The sequence below is a fragment of the Bradysia coprophila genome, unplaced genomic scaffold, assembly GCF_014529535.1.
Source record: "Bradysia coprophila strain Holo2 unplaced genomic scaffold, BU_Bcop_v1 contig_232, whole genome shotgun sequence".
NCBI classification, from domain to species: domain Eukaryota; kingdom Metazoa; phylum Arthropoda; class Insecta; order Diptera; family Sciaridae; genus Bradysia; species Bradysia coprophila.
This window is the reverse complement of record NW_023503493.1, coordinates 15,369,241-15,395,877: the sequence shown is the minus strand read 5'-3', so window position 1 is coordinate 15,395,877 and position 26,637 is coordinate 15,369,241. Positions and strand designations below refer to the sequence as shown.

The 26,637-nt window shown below is 32.2% G+C and overlaps 1 protein-coding gene across 2 annotated transcripts in view; it reads right to left on the bottom strand.

Moving 5' to 3' along the window:
* The window catches only part of LOC119076947 (lysine-specific demethylase 3A-like), a 61,766-nt gene extending 39,845 nt beyond the window's left edge, over positions 1-21,921 (bottom strand). The window contains exon 1 of one of the 2 annotated variants that reach the window (XM_037183999.1): positions 20,884-21,921. In XM_037183999.1, coding sequence (XP_037039894.1) covers positions 20,884-20,912 — 29 coding nt within the window. In that variant the 5' untranslated portion in view covers positions 20,913-21,921. The remainder of the gene's footprint in view (positions 1-20,883) is intronic. The other variant, XM_037184000.1, reaches the window with a different exon arrangement.
* Between the last annotated feature and the right edge of the window lie 4,716 nt (positions 21,922-26,637).

Sequence of the window (26,637 nt, the reverse complement as noted above, 5' to 3'; positions counted from 1 at the left end):
ACATTACTTATGAAAATCTTCTGTTGAATTAGCGTTTTATAGGTTGGAATGTCATAAAGTAATACAATAGGTGTATCAGGTAATAAAAGACTCCGGTAAGAGGTTGTAATGCGTCACTGTACCTCCTTTACAGTTAATGATCAACAAAATGCTTCTATGGTTATATAATTCGGCACCTTTAACTCTCTGGCCAACGAACAATACATGTGGGTTTTATTGCTTCTAAAACAAACACATAGTTGAAACCGTACCGTCTAACATAGGTCCAGAAAATGACACATTTTATTGCATTGTATATTTAGGTGCTTCGTAAGCATATCGTCTTTTTTCTGATAAGATGAACGGTATCTTATATCCAAAACTAATTTCAATATTATATTGTTACGGGTCGTTCGAATGCAGTAACGATAAATACACAGGCACTCACAATAAAATTTAATAATAGAAAATAAAATTACAAAACATCAGCAGAAAACCAATCCTTTTGCACGGTGGTATATTACCTTTCACTATAGTCTTTTGACGGTGTATCGACACAATCATACTGTATAAAAAAGACTGTAGGTACAATAAACTCGTTGTGATTTTTTTTATTATTATTATAAAACAAGCATTCGTTAATGACTCAATAACAACCATAAAACCTCGTACATTTTAAAATAAATTACAAAAAATAACAATAAATGCATAAACGCAAACAATAAAACTACACAAAAAAAAAAACGAAATTAATAAATAATTTGAAATTTATGTAAAAAAAAGACTGAAAGATCCGATACAGTTTGTACAATATAACGTAAGTTGAATTTCAAAAATAAATATTGTTGAGAAACTGGTTTCGGTAGCTTGCGGCCAATACGTTTAGTATGCGGCATTTATTAAGAATAAACCGAAATGTCTGTATATATACATAAGCCTGTGCCTGTCCTGCATTCGGTATTTCAAGAAAATATTTAACATTGCACGTTAAATGTTATTGTTATTATTGTTTCAAATAAACATTAAAAAGTAGTTAATATATTCATTCGTTTGCATTTTATTTGATGATTATTATTAAATTAATGATTCATACAATCGTTGTTGAATTGATGGTGTGGTAGTTATAGTCGATCAATACATTTCGTAATTATAAAATGTCTATAGTTGATGGAAAAAAAAAGTGAATATAGTGTTCAGTCATACATGGTAACCTACTAATGGGAATTTGTATTCTACTGTCCTCTCTCCTCTGTCTCATTCGTTATAAGCATGGTAAGCTTGCCTCCTCCGTTTTGCCTATTATATAGTCAGGATTGTTATCAATATGGACAAAGCTGTCCTCCTCCGTTTTACTTCCATAAATACTCAGTAGGTTTACCATCAAAGAGTCTATCCTTTTGTAAATTTTCTATAATTCATCCTCATTTTCCACAACGGTTATTCATTCTTGCAAGGGAAACACAGTTCTTAAGAAACACATACTTAAAAAGAAACAAACGGCTAACAAAACAGTGAAAGGTAAACGTACCACAGAACCACGTGCTTCTATCATAAACAGAACTTTAAAAATTCTTCTCTTACTTCATTTTGATTCGTTTTTATCGTTGGAACTTCTGGTTTTAGTATTTCGACAATAAATGGTTAGTGAACGGGATAATATACCTGGAGATTTGAAAATTATATTAAAGTTCTAATTCTTCTTGAGAGAGAAGTCTAGAACCGCAACTAGAATTCTGTGATTTCACAAAGAATATATTTTCATTGATTTAAGAAGCTAAATCACTTATCGAAAAACTAGATTTCTAATTAGACCTTAAAACGATTGTGTTTATTTTCATGATTATCTCGAAGAAGGTCAATCTAATTACCATGTGTCATTGTGTTCCCTAACATGAAATTCTTTTTGCTATAATTATCGTCAAACCACTATTATTTTACCGATACAAGTTGACGCACAACAGACCCATTGGCGGCCTAGGTGCAGGAGTCTATGAATATAAATTCCACCCACTTAATCTAATCTACTGATAAGTTTTGCAGTAATCTGCCACTAGTGGAACATCGAACAAATCACGGTACTCCTTATTATTATTATAAACTGAAGACGGATACAAATGCTCTAAAACCATACTAGTACGTACTAGTACAAGATAATAAATAAGAAGAACATGTATCCATTAAACAACACACACTTAACTTTAAAAAATCATGGATTGATAAACAAAACAAAAAAAAACAGCAACAAAGACGAGATCCTAAACCTCTGCAAAAAAAAATGTGCTCCAATTGAATTAAAATTTGTTGTTTTGAAACTCTTCCAAATAATATTAAATTCAAACTGATCACGATCGCATAAAATAAAATAAATTCTTTGAATTGTTAAAGTTTGTTGGCATAGACTCAATGTCATATTATGTGGTCATTAATCATTGCAATATACTCGCTCACATGTACCATACGTACATATATACAAAAAAAAAGAAACTTTCTTCAATTTTGTGTCTGAGAGTCGTTTTTGTGTTATATATATTTGCTTTTATTACCATGTGCACATAGTCATATATACACGTAATAGGTACTATAAAATTGATATAGAAAATGATTGTAGGCTGTGTGTACAACGTACATAGAGCACCAATTTTCTTTTTAACAACTTGTTTTATATTATGGAAGTTTTTTTTTGTGTGACTTGTTTCGTGAATTGTAAGCACTTTACATATACATCTAACATGGACATCGTTCAGAAATTTTGAAGCACAGTTAGACACATTCTTGTTAACTTTTTCTTTGTAAAGCCAAAAGTTAACAAAAATTTATTTGTCAAATTTTTATCAAAATATTTGTTCAGTTCAAGGTTAATTCATTCATGTTTTTTTTATAAATAAAATTGTTATGAGAAAATCCAGACCCATACGAAGTGACTCGTGAAATCAATTGTGAAATTGGACTTGTTACGTTTCGTGTTATAACTTGTCTATATTTTGATTCAGTTTAAATAAGTAAATTGTAAAATGGAACCGATTTGTTCAGACTAACCTTGTGACCTCTCCTTAGTGTGGACATGTGTATCTAAATGTTAAATGTTAATGTTAAAAGGAATGAAGTACAAGATTTTATATTGATAATTGAGCAATAAATTTATCAACACAACAACAATACGTATCTAAGATGTTTCTAATGAGACTACAAATCGGCCAGTATGTGCCACCCACTTAACTAAATAGAATTTTATTCAAGATAATTTGTAATGTATATAAGGATTACAATTAATCATAAGATATCAGAATTTCGTAGACATTCACAATGTTTTTTCCAGTCTCGTTGTCTGAGAGGTTTTTGTGAAGAAAATGATTGACTCACATGAAAAGCGACAAACAAAACGACAAAACGATGTCTGGCCCAATCGAACTCATACACGTTTTGAGGAATACGTGATAAGATTGTAAACATAATAAGGCACCTGTGGCATCAGGATCACACCGTCCTGAGTAAATGTGTAACTGTGTCGAGTCATTACCACATTTTAACAAACAAATTTCTTTATATTATGGGCGACAAGATATTTTGTTTGAAAAATTATTTTTAATTCTTTTATACAAAATAAAGTGGTCGGTCTCTACATTAACGTTAAAATTATGAGTCATCCGCCAAACGACATCGACACGTTTATAGCACTTAGCGTAATAAACAAAAAAAAAAATTGAACTAAACATAGCCGTGTAAGCCGTGTAGTACATATTCGCAACTATTCGTTGTCATTTAGTTGAAAATTTGAGGTATGTTAAATATTCAAATTATCTACATTAGTCATGCAAACAAATTTGAAAACAACCGACAATAGGCAACGAGATGAGTGGAAGTAGTTTTTTTTTCGATTGAACTAGCAACATTCAAGAATCATAGACTATATAGTGACTATCTAATCAGACAAAATAACAAAGTCCGACTGTGCCGCTATTATTTGTTGCTAATCGGTTAAAAAATATCCTGACATGCTAATTTACAGAACTAATTTTCGAATCAGCACATTATTAAGTTAAATATAAACGAGATAAAAATAATTATGTAAATTCAATGGACATACATGTACGTACACGTATCCGATTTAATCTGAGAATCTTATTTTTCGACAGAACAAAAAAAAATTGGTAAAGAATTACTCATCAAAGAAAACAAGATAGATATATATGTGTCATGCATATTTAGTGTATTTTTTTTCCGTCATTCCATGAAAATAAATCAAACAAAAAAGCAAAAATTCAATGGAACACCAAAATAAACTTAACTCAACGTCCATATTTGGACGTAAAAAAAAGTCAAACAAAAAATAAATTTGAAACAGATCAAAAGATTAATTTAAAATTCAACCCAAAGATGATCCCAAGAAGTTGAACAAAACAAAGCAATAAAAAAAAATATGTTAAAAAACCGGTTCTCCATTTACTGTATCGGTTTTTTTTTGTTGTTAAAGCGTTTGCCTTTGCTATGCGATTGTGGATATATAATACTCCGAGTCACAGCCAAACACACCACAACCAACCGAAGAAGTTTTTTTTTCATATATTTCTTTCATAAAACTAGTAATAGAAAACTATTATATCTGTGGCGTGTTGTGCAGTTTTTGCTTATTATGCAGAACTAATATTGGTGTATGTTTGATCTCTTCTCGTCGTGAATGTAGTTCATATGCCTTTAGGTCTATATGGCTGGTTGTCCGATTCACGATCATTTTATAGGTAAACCAAGAGAGGTAAAACTGTATTATAGCATAGCTACATTATATACTCATGCAAAAAAAAACTTAATCACTTCGAACACATCTTGTTTTCCAGAACGAGGTGAACGCAACTATAAATCACATTGAGTTTTTTTTTTCATTCGTTTCAATTATTTTTTTTTTGCTTTAAATTCAAAATAAGACATGTTGAAACAATGTTTTAGAAAAAAGAATCATGTATTTATACAAAACCATACTACCACTTTGGTTTGCTCTTTTTTTCGGTGTATAGTATATGGATATGACAGTGCTGGAAAATTTTGTGTGCCGAACAGTGAACAGAATTGAAATTTCGGTACTTAAATAGATTAATGTTTGGAGTATTGTTTGGTTTGTTCATTGTTGTGTTTATGTCTTTCTCACATTTTCTGTTTTATGTCAGAATCGGCTTTTGTTTTGTATTCAATGCGAATATAGCCGGAGCAAAGGCTGAAGCATTAATATTGAATGCAATGTATTTCATTTTATATTTGTTTCACTCTTCTGCTTCGTTCGTCAAATTGTCTTTCCTCTTCTTCAATAAAATTGGAAATTGTTTCCATATCAAATGACATTAATAACGTGACCAGAGGCTGAGTCAGAACAAAGACGACATTTTAAGTGATTTAGTGATTCGCATAAAAATGAGCGTCGCCTATTGGTAGCGGGTCGATTGTAGTATATCAAATTTAGTAAATAAATTGAATAAATTGACCATGACTTTCAAATGACCTTTTGGTTTTCTCGGTCAGAGAAGATTTGAATAAGATTAGTTACCGAAGAAAATCAAACAACGAATTATATCCCCGGCTATTCATCGGTGATCGACACCTACGATAATAATAAACCGATAAGCTCTGCCGGTTGGTTGTCTCATATTATTGACAAAGGGTTAAAACTATCGAAGTAGAAGATTTTGTATAGTTTGTGTCAAATGAATGAAGTAATAGATTTTATATGTCTCTGTGTGGTAAGCTGCTGCATAGCTTGGAGAGGTAGTCTGGATTTATCTTTGCATCAAAAAATGATATGCACCTGTGTCCAAATGTTTATTTTCATGAGTTGGATTATGATCCGCGCCTTCGGCTTAGGATCACAATCACCAACTCGTCAAAATAAACATTTGGACACAGGTGCATATAATTTTAACTTATTCTACCGTTCCACTAACTTTTACACAGTTGAACGTTGAACCACAGGTGACGAACTATTGATTAGCCGAATGACCGTATCATTTCCTTTGTGGGCGAATGATTGACGACCAATGTAACCTGCCTAATCTGCTATTATTGATAGTATAATTCGATGATAATTAAATTTCCATTCGTTGATGTGTGTTACAGTCAACGAAGTATTACATGAATTGTATGACAGATATAAAAATTCCAATCTAAATTTATTACCAGTGTAAGCGATGACCGTTCGTGATAACTTAACAAACACTTTCCTACTGAAAACGCTATTGAAAATTGAAATGACCGCTCCGAACAATGTTTTTCTGTCGATAAAATCTTAACAGGTGCATCAATCAAAAAATGTTGAGAATGAATCCTCGGACATTAAACTCGGGTCACATTTATTTTCCTTTTTTCTCTTCTTTGATTCGTACAGAAGATATGTCACTAAATTTCCAAACCAAATGCGTATAAATGATATGACATTGAACCACTGAACCGCAAATAATGCTGTTACATGTTTCAAGGTTTTCAAAGTGCAAATAAATAATGGCTGAATAAACAATTTATTTGTTTTTATCAGTATATAATTGAGATATGAGAAAAAAAATTCTTTCTGTTTTTTTTTGTGTGTTTTGCTTCTGAGACTGCGTGGTGTTTCCATGCCCGATTGGAAGACAATCGTAGAGGTACCTATAAAAAGTCTCAGTACTTTTTTCCCTTACAATATACACACCATATAGTATAACACCAGTCATTTAAACTCGTTTTAATATTTTATTATTCATTTATGTTCTCCGTAATCGGGTTTCATATGTTACACTTTGTGTGTAATATTTCCAGCGAAATTTCATTCTCAATAATTCAAACCACAATAAAGGAGCATCTATACGCTTATCAATATCTATCCAACAACATATAAGTATGCATATAAGTCGAGTAGCATTATTATAATAAAATATAATTTGCACCTAACGAATGCGTACATATATGTACCTTTGTGTACGCTGTTTCATTTATGTACATCACATATTTGGTTACCAACAAAACACGAATGTATTATACCCATATTATATTCCGAAATATACTGTTGAAGCATACATGAAAATAATATCGTTTGTATGCAAATTTAATTCATTCTCCGAATTCATTTAATGCATGGTAAATCACTACGAAACTACGCTGCTCTGCGCGCTCGTTACATTATTACTCTTTTCCCATATAAAAAATGAAGAGTTTGACTGATAAAAGCTAATTTGTAGTCATTTATTTTAATTATTTTTTCTGTTTTAACATTTCTTTCATGTTCATTTGCTGATTTATTTGTGCTGCGTGAACTGTTTTTTTATCAGAAAATTTTTTCGGGTATGCGAATTAGCAAAAAAAAGAAGAATGTTACGTAAGCACAATCCAATGGAAAAACTCTCAACTAAATTGCATTCCAGCCCGGCCCTTGTTGTGCATTAATTTTTTAATTAAATATAACTTTTCGTAGTAACACAACAAAATCTATTCGTTCGGTCCGTTGAATGATACAGGTATTACAAGTGGCGAGGCGATGCAGTAGTTGGTTTCAGTTCGTTTAATAACTTAACAATTACAATCACATAAAATAATACCTATACTCTATCAAGGTCAATGTTAAATGTGGAATAAGATAAAGCGAAAACAACCAGAATATGTAAGCGATTGTGCTTCATACGTGACACATTGTTATATAAATTAATGACGGTAGGTTGTGTCTCAGGAGATTTATAAATTAAAAAATATTGCCAACGTTATGTCAGCACAAAATGTGATTAATTTTGGTTACATTAAAAGTGGATTTTCGGCCAATGAAAGAATTCTCAGTTTTCGTGTTGAAGTCAATGCATCAGTTGCGACAAGAATTATTAATTTTTATCAAGGTTTCTCATCAATATTAAAAAAGAATGAGATGAGTTAATAATCCGTTTTTCTTAAGTGTGAGAATGTTGACTGAATACAACTGTAGCTTTTTAGGGTGATGAAAAATATTGTAAAGTGTTTGTTAAAACAAATGAAGTAAATGTGTTCTATAAAACTGGAAAATCTTTAATTTTTATAACGGCATAGTGGTCTTATGACTTAATCATTTATTCAATTCAAATGGTGCTGTTGCAAAAAAAGAAATCTTAAATCACAACCCACTTCCTTAAGAGTCATATCGCCAAATCTTCAGGCGATTTTTTTTTTAACTTCGTCGCACTTTTTCTCCGTCCAATATGAAAAATACTATTCGTACCATGGACTAAAAGTCTTTTTTAGCGTATTGGAATCCAGACCTCGCCTTCGGCTCTGTCTAGAAACTTCTCACACGCTAAAAAAGTCTTTTAGTCCTAGGTACGAAATGTACTATTTCAATCGGACCAATATTTGCTACGCGACAGGAGTTTGGAAAAACGATATGATCAGGTGGGAGCAAAATGGTGGCCTCCGTGCATGTCCTACTAGGAGAGCTATTTTTAATAAAAAAAAAGTGGGAGCAAACGGCGACATATCGAAGCGTTTTTCTATTGGTAAGGTAAAAGAATAGTAGATGATAAAAAATGACTGCCGTAGTTCCGTTCCAGATGCTGATCCAGCTGTAGATCCCTCAGAAAGAAGGAAAAAATCTGCATTTTGGCACCAACTTTTTTTCCAAGACATCTATGGGCTTGCAGCACAAAAGTAATGGGTTCATTTATATGTGCAACGATAGTGGGTGAGGCCAGCTACAACACCCCATACTCAGTTCCGTGGAACAACAAAGCTGCAGAGAATCCGGACTCTCCGAACATTCACAATATTTATAGTCATAAGTTATGACTCATAACTCTCGTGGATGTACTCGCACCAAGCAGTGCGTATACTCTACCTGTAGGTCTTTCCAAGGCCGACATTCGTACAACATTACAACAATTCAAAATATTTTTTTCTTGAGTTATTGCCGAAAAACTGTTTTCGGTACCCTCTGACATGTCTTTACTTTTGAGCTCTTTTCACAGAAAACAATTTTTTTTAGAAAAAGTGAACGGTACGTGTTTCCTAGAATTGAAAGACGAAACCAACGAGCTATCACTCATTAAAATCGGAGACCGCTTGTTCCCCAATCGCCTGAAGTCTTGGCGATATGACTCTTAAACTCTCAACGAACAAATGGATAATAATCTAACTACCTACGCAGTTCTGTTAAACTACAATCGTATGTATGTATCTATTAATAGTGCAACAACAATTCGTCCTTGGAATTGGTATGCACATATTCCTAATATTTGATGATGTTGCTTCTTTCAAAACAAAATATCCAGCACCGACCAAATACTTCCAACTTTAAAGTCTGCATTTATTTATTGAGAATGATTCTTTAACTCAGCATTAAAACTGAACGGAAGTCATTCAATGCTTTTTCAACGCAACGCAGATATAATTATCCGCGACGTTATCATTGTCTGAAAATTTAAAGTGCTATCACCAGAAATGATCATATTTTATTCACATGAAATATTAATATTAGCAAAATATTCAGAATACACATTTAAATACGAGAAAATGTGGAGCATTTCTAGACAAGAACGAACCGTTTTTTGATATTGAAAATAATTCTCCACACTGAACCAAGTGCTCAACTCGACCAAGTGTATTTATATTTTTATAATTTTATAACAACACTTACTTAAATATTTACTTATGATGTATGTATACAGACGTCGAAATATAGCTGGAAATGTTCACTGTTTCGTTTTTTAATTTCTTGTCGATTAGATATCGCTTATCTACTTGAACTGAAATATATATAAGTTGTGTACATAAACAATCTATGTAAACATTACAAAGTATAAAATGTAATAAAATTCTTATCTGTTTGATAAACTAAAGCAAATTCATTTTTTTTTGGAACCGTTGCTTATGTTGCAATTGTGGTATTTATAATCCATTGTCTGATGAAATTTAATATGTTGATGACCGCATGCAAAATGAATTATATATTGCACTTAATGGAATATTTTTTCATCCGTCTTATCACCATACGACGTGTGAACTTGTGTGTAAATTTGACTGTTAATTAGTAAACATCATTTGATGTTAGATTTTATATTGGACATGTCTGTAGAGAAAACAATTTTTTGTTTGTCTTATCTCTAACTTGTCAATTCCACCATTGTTTCAGCGAAATTTGTTCCCTGTCCTATCGCTTCTCAAGCTTCAATCATTATAATGATTTATTCAAATGGAGTTTTAACAGCGCTGCCTTTTACAGCAAAACGCCAAACATTTTCATTTTAACCAAAAGTCATTTCGAGGTCACTTAAATGAATTCGTATTCCATGTTCATTCATTTCAAAAATGATTTTATAATGTGAGCTAGGATGTCAATGACATTTCCATATTACAGTGCTGAGTACGGGAGAACACGTTCCGTATAGGTATATACGTTTTAGCAGTACGTATATCATTATGCAAAAAAAAAAAATTGAAGCAGTAAACGTACAGCAATAACTTACACACAGTCTGAGAATCAGGCACAGTATTTAAAATAAAATCTGACTATCGATCATGAATGTGATTTACGATTATGTTCACATAATGATGTGCTATAGAGTGCTACCCACATTATTATCTTCTTCATCGAGCTGATGTGTTGATATAAATAATTTAGTAATTTGATGTGCTTGTGATGATGTGTCATTAAAAATTAAATTTATGCATGGCGTTGTTTAGTTTGTAGCTTCGTTATTCTTTAAATATTTGTACAATTTGAAATATTTTTTTTTTCAAAAATTTTGATATGACTGATTAGAGCATGCGCAAGTTGGTAATCAACGATTTTTACGAATCCGTTGGTAAGGTCAGTAACATGAATAGACTTAGTTGATTAATCAGACAAATTCACTATGGACAATGGACTATTAACTACTAACCATTAAACAACTGATACCGTTTATACAATCCATAAAATTGCACAGTTTTATGCCGAAATATTCCAAAATACAAAGAGCGTATAACCACCGTACCGCAACAAATTGCCACTGTTGTAAATAAATCACTTAAAAAAAGTACTCATAATGCTGATTAATTGGTTGAAATCGGCAAACACAGTGGAAATTTTTTCGTGCCAATTTTAAGCAAATATTTCAATTTAGCATTTCGCTCTTTATTTTATGTTTGAGTATTTCACACGGCAATTTTTTTTTTGGTATGCGGCAAAACACAACCAAAACCATGCAGAATGTTGAGTTGATATATATAAAATAAACTCTGCATAAAGTAATGTGAGATAAGAAGTAAAATTTCAGTGCGATAATCGTGACGTTCTTAACAATTTACGACTCGATTTAATCATGCAAGCATGTGAAACTGTCTCATCAACAATTTAGATTCCAGGTAAGATTTGTCAGTTTAGCATTCACGGAGACAACACAGCCCGCTACATAGCTCATACACCAAAAGATAAACATTCGTCGTTTTTGCTCAATAAAATACTGAATTCTGTCTAATATAAGAGTAAACACAGCACGAAATTAATATTTTCAAGTACCTTGATATGTTTTGCTGTTTGTTCGAGGACATTTTTCTTTTCAAATAAGAAGTTACATTTTGTAATGAGATGAAAATGCAAATCCGAATGTTATGTAGATCAACATTAAAACAGCTATATGATGTAGAACTTGATTACCGATCATCCGATCGTAAAAGCAATTTAATCATTTCAAGGCCTTCGGCGAAATCTGTTTGGAACAGGTTTTTCTTTACGAGTTTCTGATATACCTTTTTATATTGTTTTTAAGATCGAGAAATGATCACTGTATTCAAGTAATCAATCAATTTCCATTTATGTTCATTGTTCAACACGTTAAACATTTCACACATACACAATTTTCAGTAAGCGAAACATAATTCGCTACCGAACGTTGCGGCACATTATGATGATTTATGATCGCGCACCGTGTACCCAATTTTCGATGTATAATTGAACAGTTGAAAAGTAATGAACAAAAGCATTTGGTTGAGAGAGTGTGGATACATTTGTTATCCATCTGTTGTCGGCAAACACAACAATAATAAGCGATCAGGTCTGGCGAATGTTGTCTTATTTTGTTGTTATGAGATACTTTAAACAAAAGAAGTAACAGATTCATTCGCATTTTGCCCTTCTGTAAGCAATGTGAGTCAGATCGTGTGGGTTTTGGGTCAACACCAATTTTTATGTTATTAACAGATTCAATTCCTTAATCAATTTGAAGATAGTGGTATCATAAATTCACATTGCCATAGCCTCCGTTTAAATGGAAAACAATGCAACAAAATCTATTTCTTTAGAATTTTATTTGCAAACTAAATCACGTTATTATTTCGTTGACCTTTCAGTGACCTCTAAAACGTCCAACATTTACGTTCCATGTAAAAACATAAAAGTAAAAACAAAATCATTTCGTAATAAAGCCCGAAAACTCGAGCCAATTAAATTGGTTGTTAATTCAAACCACATCTTAATGCATCAGGTATTATATTGTGATACAAGTCTGAATTCTTGCCGTAGCATTGAACAATCGATAACAGAAATTCACTTTATTGAATCAATTATAAACGTGTCTACGATGCAAATTTCTTATATACATATACGTACTACGTAGCAACGACGGTATTATACAATTGATTATAAGTTCTCTATAATATATATGTTCCTGCCGCGATGTATTACGCACTTTATAATATCATGCAACATAAATGTGTCCAATACATGTCACAACACGATATGATAAAAGGTATTCGCCAGCTAAAACAACAGTTTGTCAAGTTATTATAAATGCCTGTGACAATATCAGACAAAACATTCATTATGTTTACGTTGTACATGGTTCACAATTTATGCTTGGCTCTTATTCAAATTATTCTCAGAAATTTTACGTATAGTCAAACATAAACCAAAGTTATATTATACAGACAAGAACGATGTGTATAGAAGAGACTCTTCTATCGTGTATGGAAGTTATATACATTTGAATATACAAATGTTCATCTAATGGCAACCTCTATGGTTATATCCTCACTGGCTCAGTTGTCGCTGCCGGTAACGTTTAATGTATATAACAGAGGATAAATGGAAAATTGTTGGTTTTTATTGAATCTTGTGTTTTATGTTTTAACTACCCAGTCATATACTTCACATTTATATATTATATCCATTCCATGTTGTGTGACTATTTAATACTTGCAACAACCGACTCAAAAACCTTCATAACTACTTCAAAATCACATAACATTCTTGTATTATATCCATACCTATCTATAGCACAGTATTCAAATTTTATGCGGTTTCATTGTACATAAATCAGCTTTAACTTCGCATATTTATGTATACAAAACAAAACGGAAAAGTTGATAGGGAAAATCCAACATGTAGGAGGAAAAACCGTTGAACAATTTCTAAATCAACACATTGACGACGATCAGCCCGGTGTGTGCGCACAAATTCTGGGTATAGTCTCTGATATTATTTTACACATGTAGCATGTATATAAATAAAGAAATTTGTCGAGAACGAAACACAAGTACAGTGCGCTAGAGAGGTTTTTCCGAGGAAAAATCATGTATACGTAAAGGGAAATTGCTATAAAATTTTCCTTTTTGGAGAAATAGTTATAATGTTGACTGTGTATAATATGGCAAAAGGTATTATACATAAAAAATATGCCAATTGATTAAGGAAAATGGAATGTGGGTGTGTGGAGGTGTAAAGAATGTGAAAAGGGTGAGAAATATTTTGAAAATTATTATTAAAGGGAAGGAAATCGTTAGGTTTTATAATTTGTGAAGTGTAGTTTTGCGGTACAGACAAGGACGATGATAATTTCGTTTTCTTTTTTTCGGGTAAATGTTAGGAGTTTATGCCATTCACAGAGTTTTTTGTTCAACGAATTCTTCTTTCATCTGAGTGGGATACTTGCAAGAGATTATCGTGACTGTCTTTCAGTTAAAAAGTAATTCTGCGTGGGAAGTTACATGAATGAAAAAAAAATGTATAATGCGTCATCAGAAGAAGAAATTATTTAATTTTCAAAAGAAACTCTTTTCAAGCAGAAGTAAAAACAATAACGAAAGTATCACTCCCTCAGCAAAAGAGTGACTCTTTTGTAGCAAAAGTAATGCGATCATTACCAAAGTGGTACACGACTTTTAACAAAAGAAGTCCTAAACAAGCGCGTAACTAGGGACTAAGGAGAGGGCTTTTCACGTATAAGAATAAAACCCTTTACGTGAAAATTTGTGAAAATTTGTGAAAATTAATTGAATCTAATGTAACTACAGCAAATTCAAAAAGCTACGTTTCATAACATCCGTTTTAAAGTAAACTGAAACTACTAGTTAACCTAGTTCATCATTTTTTTTCTTCTTCTAGTAAACAAAAACCTTGAAAATTTTATTATACCGCAAAGCATCCACATTAATCGTACGATCTAACTACTAAAAATATGGAACGATTTGTAAATGTGTCCTTTCACATGGGGTAAACGTAGACGACATACAATAATTAACCAAATTATAATCAATGTACACAAAATTCCTAACCGAAAACCATGCAATCCTTTTTACCCATATCAAAAAACGTTTTTTTGGTATATAACTTTGGGTAATTTCAATTCACATTTAGATTACGCTTCGAGGTTATATAACCAAAAACCATGTTGTTTATATGGAAATTTTATAACAAAATTTATGTCTTTTTTTAGTTTATATACACACACTTTATCCATGGCAAGCTCATGGCATCGAATTGGAAATGAGACTCGGAGCGAACTTGATATTTATTTATTCAAATCGATGTATAGAGTATACGTTTCTCCCATAATAATCCCAATGCATACACGGATGTTCAGTTGATACATTTAGCAAAACGGAAATTGCTTTCGTTCTGACCTATAAGTTTATTTTAAACTGAAACCAGAAGGTGTACTTTAAGTCCATTTAAATACATTATAGATCGAACAACACAGGAAACCCCTTTTTTTCTCTTCACGATCGACACAATCAATAAACCTTCAAAAAGTAATTCACCGAATTACTGGAAGATTTAAATTGTGTGGTGTCTGTGTTGCCGATGAGACGAAGAAGAAAAATAAGAAGAAGATGAACGAACAACCCATCACAAAAAGATACATTTGAATATTTATCCATTACGCAGTGTTTGTATAAAACACACAAAAAACGATGAATATTGAATATTACCCCCGTGGTGTATTGGATAGCTCGATTGATTGATTGGTTTTGTAAAAGAAATTTTCATCAATTTTGTGATGCTTTGTTATCAGCCTAACGCTGTAAAGCATAAGAAGGTTAAATTAAGGACAGAGATTAAAATGTGTCCTTGACTTCTTGAAAATTACTTGTGTGTAGCATAATTTTGAAGTATTGAAGACGTTCACCGACAACGAAATCATCTGAAAGATAAATAGACAATCTCGCGGACAAGGGCAGCGTAGGCGTATGTTGTTTCTTCTAAAAGTAGCTATGTGCCCCTAGGTATTAGAGCTTTGGCAAATTATATAAAGCCGAATAGAGTTCAACTTTAGGGTAACGTCTTTTTCGAGCTTTGCTTACAATGGTGCGAATGAAAGTCTTACTGTGAATTGAATAGTTATGCCCTATTTGATTAAAATTTTCTAAATTAACGAAACGTTTCGACAGAAATTGAAGTTGTTCTGTCGAATGTACGATTCAAGACTTCACATTTGTGTAATTTGAAATCCTGCTTGTTGTAAAATGAATAGAATCTACCGAGACAATACATAAATTACATAAATCCTAAGACAAAGATTCCCATTGCTGTAAGCCTTACAACTCAAATATGAGATGAGAGAATTGAATTCGGCAAAAACTTCTTGTAAAAAACTATCGTGTCATTGTATAACCTATAGTAAACAAACTTGTAAAGATCCACAAAAATCAATAAGACATTTTGTTTTGTTCAGATCATGCATAGTGTTAAGCAGTCGAAACTTTCTCACAAACACACCATTACAACAATTAATCAACGTTAATTAAATGCGTTTCCTTGAACCGGTAAGCGAGTAAGCGTACAAAATACTGGTTTTTCTCGATTTGATTTTTTTGTGTTGTTTATATTGTGATCGTAATATATATGTAGAGCTCACGAACACAAATTTATACATGAATGATGGTATAGTACGTACTTACAAAGAAACGTTTTTTTTTTCTCTGATAAATATAAACTGTTTTGGTGGTTTTATACTTGTGTTATATGTTGCTCTCTATTCAATTTTTTTTTATTTTACACTGTTCTCGTGACGTCAATTTTTTTTCAGTCTTAGCGGTTAGGCTCCTCTGCTGATCTTAGGTATATATGTGTGTCTATACTTATTATGAGTTTCTTTGTTCTGAATTTGAATGTTTTTATAAATCGACCGAGTTTGTATCCACAAATTGTGTGTTAAATACGAAAAGATGGAAAAAAGAGAAAAGAATTATTTCAATGGTCAAGAGTCGATATAATACCTACATGTTACTGATGACAGTTTTTTGTGTGTATCTTCTCTTCGTGTTTTTTTTTCATTGTTAATGTTGCTCAACTCGAGAAGTATATGTAAAAATAATATTGCGGTTTATTAATGATGATTAGCTCAGTGGAATTCAAGGTTATCGAACGAAATGAGAAGACTGGAAAAAGAATGTGAATAAAATATTGAAATAATCGTGAAGCATGTTTTGTTTATGGATTATTTTCGAGCCAATAAATTGAATGTAAATGTTTTGGAAAAGGTGTCATTGATTTGCAGCACATGTGTGGCGCATGTAGATGCAGACATTGATCGTTTAGTATATTTATTGCGCATAATATGTAGCATTGATTCGTATAACAATATAAATGATAATGACAGAGTCGTAGATTATCACTGCTATTGGGTAGAGGTTTTCGATATCGAGAGTAGGAGTTTATCGAAACTGGGTTCAGAAAGCAACATCCAATCCGACTGTGGATTCTTGCGTAGTTTAAGTAGTAATTGCCAATCAGAGCTTAATATTGAGAAATATTTCACTAAATTTTACTAAAATATTCAAACGAAAAATTTCAATGTTAGGCACTTATGCAATCTCTCACTTAAATCAATGAGTAATAGACCCAATTGCAAGAATTCAGACCCAAAAAAATACAAAAAAACGAAGCCCATTTCATTGACCAAAATTGATGTCCCATCTGAAGTTTTCGCTATAAGAAACAATACGGTACGACAGCTATCCAAAGAATCAATTTACAATGTTTTGAAATTCAACACGATCGAAATATATCTATAGAAAATTCTCAGCCACTACCAAACTCGAGCCACATCCAATCAACTGAACTTCAAAATTATAATGACTCAAAGACTGCATTCACTCCACACAATTAATTACACGCCATTAGCTTCGTAATTTAATTTTACAACGTTTTTAATGACATTTTAATAGTAACCTAGCACTTAAACACCAAACAATGACCACACATCAAAAACCATATATCAAAATCCGTATAAAAAGCAAACATACAAAAGAACTAATTCACTTTACTTCAAGCCTCAACGAAAACAGTTGAATAGAAATATATATATATATAAAAAAGAAGAAAAAAAAAACATCAACCACTCCTAATCCAATGTGTATTTACACATTTTGATTTTCTTACAACATCTCCATAATAACACGAAAACATACACTAGCTGTGGCCATTAATAAAGCTTATACGAACATAACCACATAACCCAAAACGCGATACAGATCTCAACAACTTTTCTAGACTTTTTCTCTTCGTCTGAATGAAATATAAATGAAAGAAGAAAAAAAAAATTTTGCTCAAACATATAAACGTATCAAGAAAAATGGTATAAATCTATTTGAATTTGACTATATGAGGATACGTATAAAAACCATAATTCTATTGTTTAGACATTCCAATTATTCAACAATGGATTTTTTTGTTTGACTTGTCATGATTTCAGTGCTATTCGTAGGTATATATATGTACAAAAGATACTTTATTTTATCCAAAGCATAGAAATCCAATTATATATACACCACACTTTATGCTGTGTCTAAGTCTGCAGTTATATTGTCATGATATACATACATATAATGCGCTATATATGAATCTACCTAATGCTCATATAAGCTCTCTATTGGCATATAAAGTGCCTACAACAATTTATGAAAGAATATCACTCGAACGTAAGCGAATATATAGGCACACAATAATAACTTGGAAGAAACATGTTATATGGAACTGTGTTTTAGATCATAGATGTAGAGGTCAAAGGGTCATTGAATTATTTACATTGAAATATAAAATTTAAACAACAAAAAAAATTGTAATAATGTTGTTGTTAGAAGAAATTAGTTTGTGCATGGTGTATACAAAGAGGATGAAAAGCTCCAGGTAATGGATTTATTATGTTGTTCTTTATGATATGATAGACGAGTGTTGTATGTTAATGATGTACACAGATGGATTCAAGTAACGATTTATCACTAGGCAATTTATTAAAAACAATTTTACGTTTATTGATATATGGCTTTACATGATTTGATGGTATTGTATTTAGATAGAGAGCAGCATTTTGTTTATGTAAATTTACAGTCGAAAGTTTTTTCTTCTAAACGATGAGCATTAACATAATGATCGTGTGTATCCTACATGATATGGACGAGTGATAAATGGCTGCGGCAAATCTTTTCGATAAGAAACCCAAGTAATGCTAAACTCCTCAAAAATTCAAGATAACTAACAAGTTTAACATTTTTTTTAATATGTAATTCTCCCGATAAACCATAAAAAAGTAATTGCAAATATGAACTGTCGTTTTTCATAGCTTAATTGAGACGCACGAAAGAGCAGCTTAAAAATACATTTTATGAATTTCTTACCGGTTCTCCTCTCAAGTTGTTTATTTTTTCTCGTAATTTTCCGAATTTTCTCACGAAAAATAATTCTGATTTATTGGATCTCCGTTCGTTCATTAAGATTACACACATACATATAACGTCACCAGCTTAGTCTTCCCCCCTAAATTTTTATTTATTGATTGTCCGTGCAGACATTATATTGAAATATTTCGCTTCATAAAACTGTCTCACATAAATATATCATCTTTTAGCCATGTCGGTCCATGTCACTATGCTGCCGGTTTCATAATGCTAATCGTTTATGTGTGCAGTGGAAATAGGTCATTCATTTCAATATGTATTTGAAATGAACAGAAATATCGTATTGAATCCTCGATTGAATCTTAATCAGGCTTACTTTCCGATCTGAACAGTTTATTGGTATGTCTATCGATTAACAGTCAAATGTATCAATCAGTTTTCAGCAGTAAAATTCTGTCTAGAAACCTTAATTACTGACACGACGTCATTGAAGTGGTTATCTAGCAACAACGCAACCTTATTATGATGAATAAGTATATTAATTACCAGCAATAATTTACCGAAAATAGCTGAGAAAATATGTTTATTCTTAGGCAAACAGTACTATTGACACAAATTAATATTTAACAAAATATCATATCATTAACGAACAAATGATAAATTTATATGGAAGTACCTACAACAACAAACAATAAGCGAGAGAAAAAAAAATGTGATCCAAAATTGAGCATATGGCAACCAGACGTAATATCACCTACCTTGTACACATGTACACACAGTATACACACAAAAAAAACTCAATTTATTGTTTTTTGCAATGGAATTTTTGGAAAGAAGAATTAAAACGTACCCAAATATGTGTAAATGTTATAAAATATATCAGAAAAATATAGAGGTCAAAAGGTCATTAAAGAATTTGTACCGAAATAAAATAACAGCAGAAAATTGTTATGCTGTAAGTCTTCGTCTTCAAAAAAATTTTTTTTTGTTCGTTCGTTTGGTTGATATATTTTGTAACACGATATTATTCAACCGAGTTGTTTTGTTGTTGTGTATTTCGTTTTATCATAAAAGGAAGGCTCCGGAGACTGTTATAGCACAAAAAAACAGATATACTATTGTACTGTGAATGAAGCACGTTTTAAAGATGGAATGCATAATAAACGATTTTTTTTAAAAATCATTATATTCTGGAGCACACACAGCTATGCATATATATACATAAAATGGTTTGTGTATATATTATGGTGAAGTGTATAAATGAAGAAATAGAATGAAATTCAATTTGGTGACCTGCTTCCGATTTAGAACGAATTTTAATGTTTAATCTTTTTTGTGTATGTCTGTACGGACATGGATGAATGTAATGGAAGATTGTGTAAGTCAATTATCTCTTTTTTTTCGGCGAATCGGAAAATAAATCTTTGGAGAATTTTAGCATTCCTGATCGATTGGTTTTTTATCGGTGTAATAGCTGGCAAACATTACCGTTTTTAACTACTGGCACCAGACTTGGTAAAAGTTATTGATTGCATGGAGAGATCAAAACGAACAATAAAAACCAGATAATTCAGAAAAAAAAACTAATTTTAATGCTTCATTGAGGGGCGGCACTGATGTTTAATTCATAGAAATACGATATCAGCACCAGATCGGCTTATCAGGAAAAGCATCAAAAAGTTCTGCATAACTTTGCAGTGTTCTTGTAAAACAAAATTCAGATACATAGAGTCGTTCCAAGGTGGACAGGTAGAATCGTTAAATGTTTTTAAGAAAATTTCATAGTTACGGAAGTGATGAGAGATTCGTTGTCTTCTAAGAAATTTTGTGGTCCATTTGGACTGACTAACATAATAGTAACAGCGCAGGGTTTAACTTATCTATTGGCATCTTTTAAAGGTTTATAGAAAGTGTAAACACGACTCATTGGGTAATAGAAGGTAAGCGAAAAACGCTTTTCTGACTCCGCTAAACGTTACCACATCTTCTTGACCTCAACATTTATTTTACTCGACACCGCATTCAATTGTATGGATTGGAAATAAATTTGATTTTACTTACCAGGCTGAATGTGAATTAAAATATTTCATTCTATGCCCCAACTCAGTAGATTTGGCGCAGCCATATCCGTTTTGTGAGATGTTATCTAAATTTTTAATTGTGATTCGACCAATTAAGTGTCCGAATTTTATTCCAAGAAAAAAAAACTGAGTAACGTTAATAATCCACTAAAAAAATAGTCCATAAATCGATTGCGATTTCAGAGTTTTTTCTCCTTAAATTTTATTCACACAAATGATCACCTTTTTCTTCTTGCCTTTTTTTAATCAAATGATTTCATTTTAATGTATTAAACAAAGAAGACGAATATAAAAAAAACTGCACGAAGATAATATATGCATGAATACATAACACATCAATGCTTTAATATATTTATATATTTTTTTCAATAATAAACCTTACACTCTGAATTGAATAACGGTAAAATTAAATTACCAATAAATCACTTTCTCAAAAATATGCATATTCATACCACTACAAATGCATTCATAAATAAACTATTTATACATTAAAATATTCACGCAATTATTTAGGCATAGGTATGATGCTGATGGCCGCTCTTTTTCGTATATAATTAGCTCTGTGTGTCTCAAACACAGTGGGTCTGATGTTATGATATTTTGCTTCTTATAATTCCATTCAATTCACTTCTTTACGTCGTTTAAATTGCTAACGATTTTTTTTGCTCTCCTCCTTTAACTCATTTAATTCTGCGGAGTGAACTAGTTCAGTGACTCATCCTGAACACCCAGACCGAAATCGAGGAAAAACAATATATATTCTCAAATGATATAAAACACTTTTTATGTTTCTGTTGCCGTTTAAGCGCCTCACAATAGAACAGAACCAAAAACGCAATAGAAAACACAATTCATTCGACTTTTCATTGAAATATTCCTTTCTTCTCTCCTTACACTTTTTTTTATGTTTCACGAATACAACTTGTATAACTACTACACCATACAAAAAAAAGTATATTGTTGATTGACGATTATCGACCCACTATGTCTTTATAAATTACGAATCGTACTGTTCAAAAGCTCGCGAACAACTGGTAATATTTGTGCAGATTGAAAAACTGGTTGATAGAACCCAAATGAAATGGATAGAGATAGCTGTATGAGAATGAGAGCGAGACAAATATGGCGGCGTACCAATATTATAATAGGACATGAATTATACATATTTATTGAGAGTGAAAAACCAGTTTTGTTTTTCGTTTGTTTTCTTTAACATTTTTCTGAGTTCCAAATAACATGCTCTCCGTCATCGTCGTGAGAGAATACCGACATTCGTATTCAGGTTCAAGGTGTTGGCTCCACCTGGAACTCGTGTTGAACACTTCTATATGTAATTTACACCTGAACTTGTGAATCTATTCTTATCGTCATCAGTAATTGAGCACTTTCGTCAGATAATCTGTTTTTTACATAAACTATTATTTCGATGGGCTTCCATAAACAAATCCAAAAAATTTCCTAATGTATTTGAAACTATCATTTAACCCTACATTAGGGCGGCACAGACCATGAGGTTGGTAAAATTAGATAGCTCAAATTCATTCGTAAATTGTAAATCCTATTATACTTTGCTCGGCACGAATTTTGGGTGGGTCTGACAGTGTGAGCCTGTCGTATCTGTATATATTTATATGTAACTGAGGTATACATCGCAATTATAGCTATAAGTATGTAGCTATACACAATTTTAATGTGTATTTATATGAGCAGTAAAGAAAAATGAAAAAAAAAAGTTTTAAAGACGTTGCCCTTATCAGTTTTTTTTGTGCTTAGCGGAGGCAGATGCAAACAATTTTTGGAATTAGAAGAAATTTTAATTTGTAATTTTTGTCTGCGTCATTTTATCGATTTTTTTTTTATAAAATTCTTTAAACTTTTTGTTTTAGTCATTGAGATAAATTATAAAATAAAAAAAGCAACAATTATACCCCAAATGAGTTTTTATTAATTTGTATATACTTCACAGTTTCGCAACACATTCATTTAGAATTTTGATACATGAAGTTTCTGAATAAATATGTTATATTTGCGACGATAATTCCGAAACGTATATAATATTCATCCACTAGGGAGACGATGTAATTCCACACTCACATATATATATATGTGTTACAGTCATGAAGAGGTACGTTTGGAAATGACGCTAGAACCGACGAAACAGACAAATATTTGTGTACGAACGGCAAAGAAACAACCCTCGTTATGTGCGATGATAAGTCTTTCATTCTTCCCACTTTTATGAGCTACAGACGGAAACAAATAGTTGAAAGTGTCGCAAACATTTTCCCAAGAACGTACACGTATTCTGATGCAAGTCAGATCACAAGTAAAAGATGGTTTACTTTTAAGGTTTAGTCTGGTAATGCAAAGTTTAAATCATGAACATTTGTTGTGGTTATCTGAAGAACACAAGAATCTGAATAGAACTTGCTTCTTTGTTGGGAAGATTCACATTGAAGATGTTTGTCTGTAAGTGGGCTGTGAGAAAAGCGTGCATTACCTTTGCTCAGTCTCAGGTACGAAAATAGTTACTTTCGCACCACTGAAGGAAACAACAACTCACGGTAAAAACGTTAAATAATTCTGCAACATTTGCAGATGCAAAATGTCCTAAAAGCGTTGATCAAGGTACATATACGATATTTACTTTTACAGGCAGTACTCTAGGAATAAGCCTTCACTTTCGTTGGAAGTTGTCTTTGTTGATTCTAAGCCTTGTTTAGTGGCTCACGTGGTACGTTGAAATGTCAATACTAGAGCACTGCGCCGTTCAGCCACGCCTAGGCCGCCGCCGAAAAAGCGCATCAGCCGGAACCGCCGATACCCCTCTCAGCCGCCTCAGCCGTGTTAAAAATCGGCGGCGGAAGATGGCTTGCGAAAGTTTTGGTTTTAATACAGTTTGGGAGAATTTTGCAGCAATTTTTTTCGTTGGCTTACAAAATTGTGTACGCACCTGTCGACTGGTAGAGGGCAGTACAATAAAGTCATGAATGTACTACATGTGAAATGGTAAAACGTGCGCGTGTTGTAGTTGTAGTACGAGTGAGATCAGCTTAAACAGCTAAAGCCTTTGTTGAATGTTTGATTCCATTTTTGAATAGAAGCGGTTTCGCCTAATTCATTTGAAACAAATATCTCTGTAACTGACTTCTGACTTGCGTACTTCTATGAGATTTGATTCGATTGTAACAATACAGGAGAACAAAAGTGAATATCGTCAGGTATTTTGATTTGGGACTCATTGTGGATTCCAAATGATTCCACACAAAATGTGTTTAACAAAAGAGGACCTAGATTAATTTCATTTCAGCTGGCGATCGCGTGCCTACCAAAAATTCCGAATATGAAATATTAGTCCTTTATTGGTTAAACAAATTTGTGTGGAATCATTTGAAATCCAAAACTAGTCCCAAATGAGTAAACCTAACGGTATTCAATTTTCTTTTACTGTATTTTAATTTTGTTATTCAGCCGTCTGAGCCGGCTAGCCGCCATAAATATCATACTAGCCGGCCGCCGAAGGGCGTCGGCTACGTTTTAGCCGCTAACTGTCCATCGGCTGAACGGCGCAGTGCTCTAGTCAATACACAATTTTACCAAATTGTGACTAATATAATGAATCTAAGAGCATTCAATCTTTCAGATAAAAGGAAACCTTATTGAAACTCAACGACACATAGACGATTCTAAATTACGCTAAATTTTATTCATGATGAAAATGTAATAATGTAAAATTACGATCAACAAACACAAGACATTCTACTGGAAGGGATTATGGTCATTCCATCATCACGACAGTCATCAACTCACATCATCCAATAAAAATTCTGTAAAAACAAATGAACGAAAAGCCTTTAATGCTTAAGAAATTTACAGTTACGAATTAATGGGTTTCCATTTCCTCATTAACATGTATACAGTGCAATTAAAAGATGATGCAAACCAGTCTTCAAAATCTTCTACACATTACACCGAGAATAATATCGTCACGAGGTAGATGATTTCCTTTTCATCAAAAAGAAAGAAAAAAGAGAAGAAAAATAATAATAACGAAACCCATTTTGTTTGGTCCGATGATGCTATGATAATAATACATTTAAACGAAAAGACCTTTCCTCTATTAAAATCATTACAAAAACACGAAAGACATAACGTTGGTATAAAAAGTAACAAAAGATTCGAAGCAAAAAAAAAACAGAAAATCTTAGAACGAAGAAAAAAACATTTTGTTATTTATGTTTGCATTTAGTTTCAAATGCGCTCTTGTCTTCCTCTCTTTTCAATATACCTAAACTACATCAGCCAATATATATACATAATGTTAAAAGTGTTCTGTATATTGAGTAAGCAGTTTATCGAAAGTCCAATACGAAAAACTGAAAACATCCAACAAATTTTATTTCTAACTCATTCTTTTTTTTCCCCTAAACCATGCCACATAGGAAAATAAAAAATGAAAAAAAATGAAAAAATAACAACACGGTATGTACATGTGGATGATTTGAGGCTCAACTTAGATAGTAGAAAAAATTGTTGAGAACTTTGCATCGTAAATCGAGAGGAATCTTTGTAAGATATAAAAAAAACATTTTTCTTTTTAAATATTAAATTCACTGAATGGCGTGTTCTCATTGCCAGAATATATATATAAATGCAATATGCGGACATTATATATACACATAGAACATCGAGGAGATACTACTATTTTAAAGTGTGGTATAGATTTGCTGGTTGGTTTCGAAATGCAATGCGCCATTTTCGCTTGAAAAAGAGGGAACAGGTTTTTAAATGGTTTTTTACAGACCGTGTATATAAAGTGCAATAAAGAGTCAACTGTAAAATAAAAAGAAACAAATTATAACATGATTTAATGTGGCTGGAAAAAGATCGTATTTTTTATCGAATTTAATGATTTAGTAATCGAATAGCAGCTAGAACTTGCAACAGTATGAGTAATACTTACTCACGCACAGTCAATATAACCTGTGGGAGTCTGTTTATTGAGTAATTATACTCCTATAAATTTTGTTGCGAGTAGATGTCGAATTTTATTGATTCATCACCATGGAATATTAGCCACCGTAAATGACTAGACTCGAGAAAGCCTCATGCAGAATCCATCTCTATTGAATTTGTGTAACAATAAAATTTTAACCTGTTACAAACAAGTATTTTAATCAAAGTATTTTTACATGACTAGGGATAAAAAGATGAAAAGTAGAGTTTTCGTGTGAATTTTGTTGATCCGAGGCGAAGCCGAGGTCAATAAACACACGAAAGCGAGACTTTTCACTTTTATCCCGAGTTATGTAATGGATTTTACATGCTAAGGGCGTCGAAAGACGTGCTTCAAACATGAAAAGTACGGTTTTCGACGCATGTAGCATGTAAAATACTATTATCACATACGCGGTGTTCGAATATCAAAATTACTTACCTAGAAGAATAATTCAAAAATTGCACTTCAGTTCTATGTTGTTGTCTCGTTTTCGCGTATGTGATAAAATAGAGTACACTCGGCAAGCCTCGACTTCTTCGTGACAAGTGTGTAATATATATTAATCGGATGATTTCAAATCTTGTACTTCATTTTTTTAACATGTATTTTACCATATAAAGGACCATATTATCTAGAGCTTGTATAATACTTCGGCTATTCGAACAATGTACATTGCCTATCTATTACTAATTCTATTAATCGATCCCTTGTTTAAACCTGGCGGATAAGGTCTTA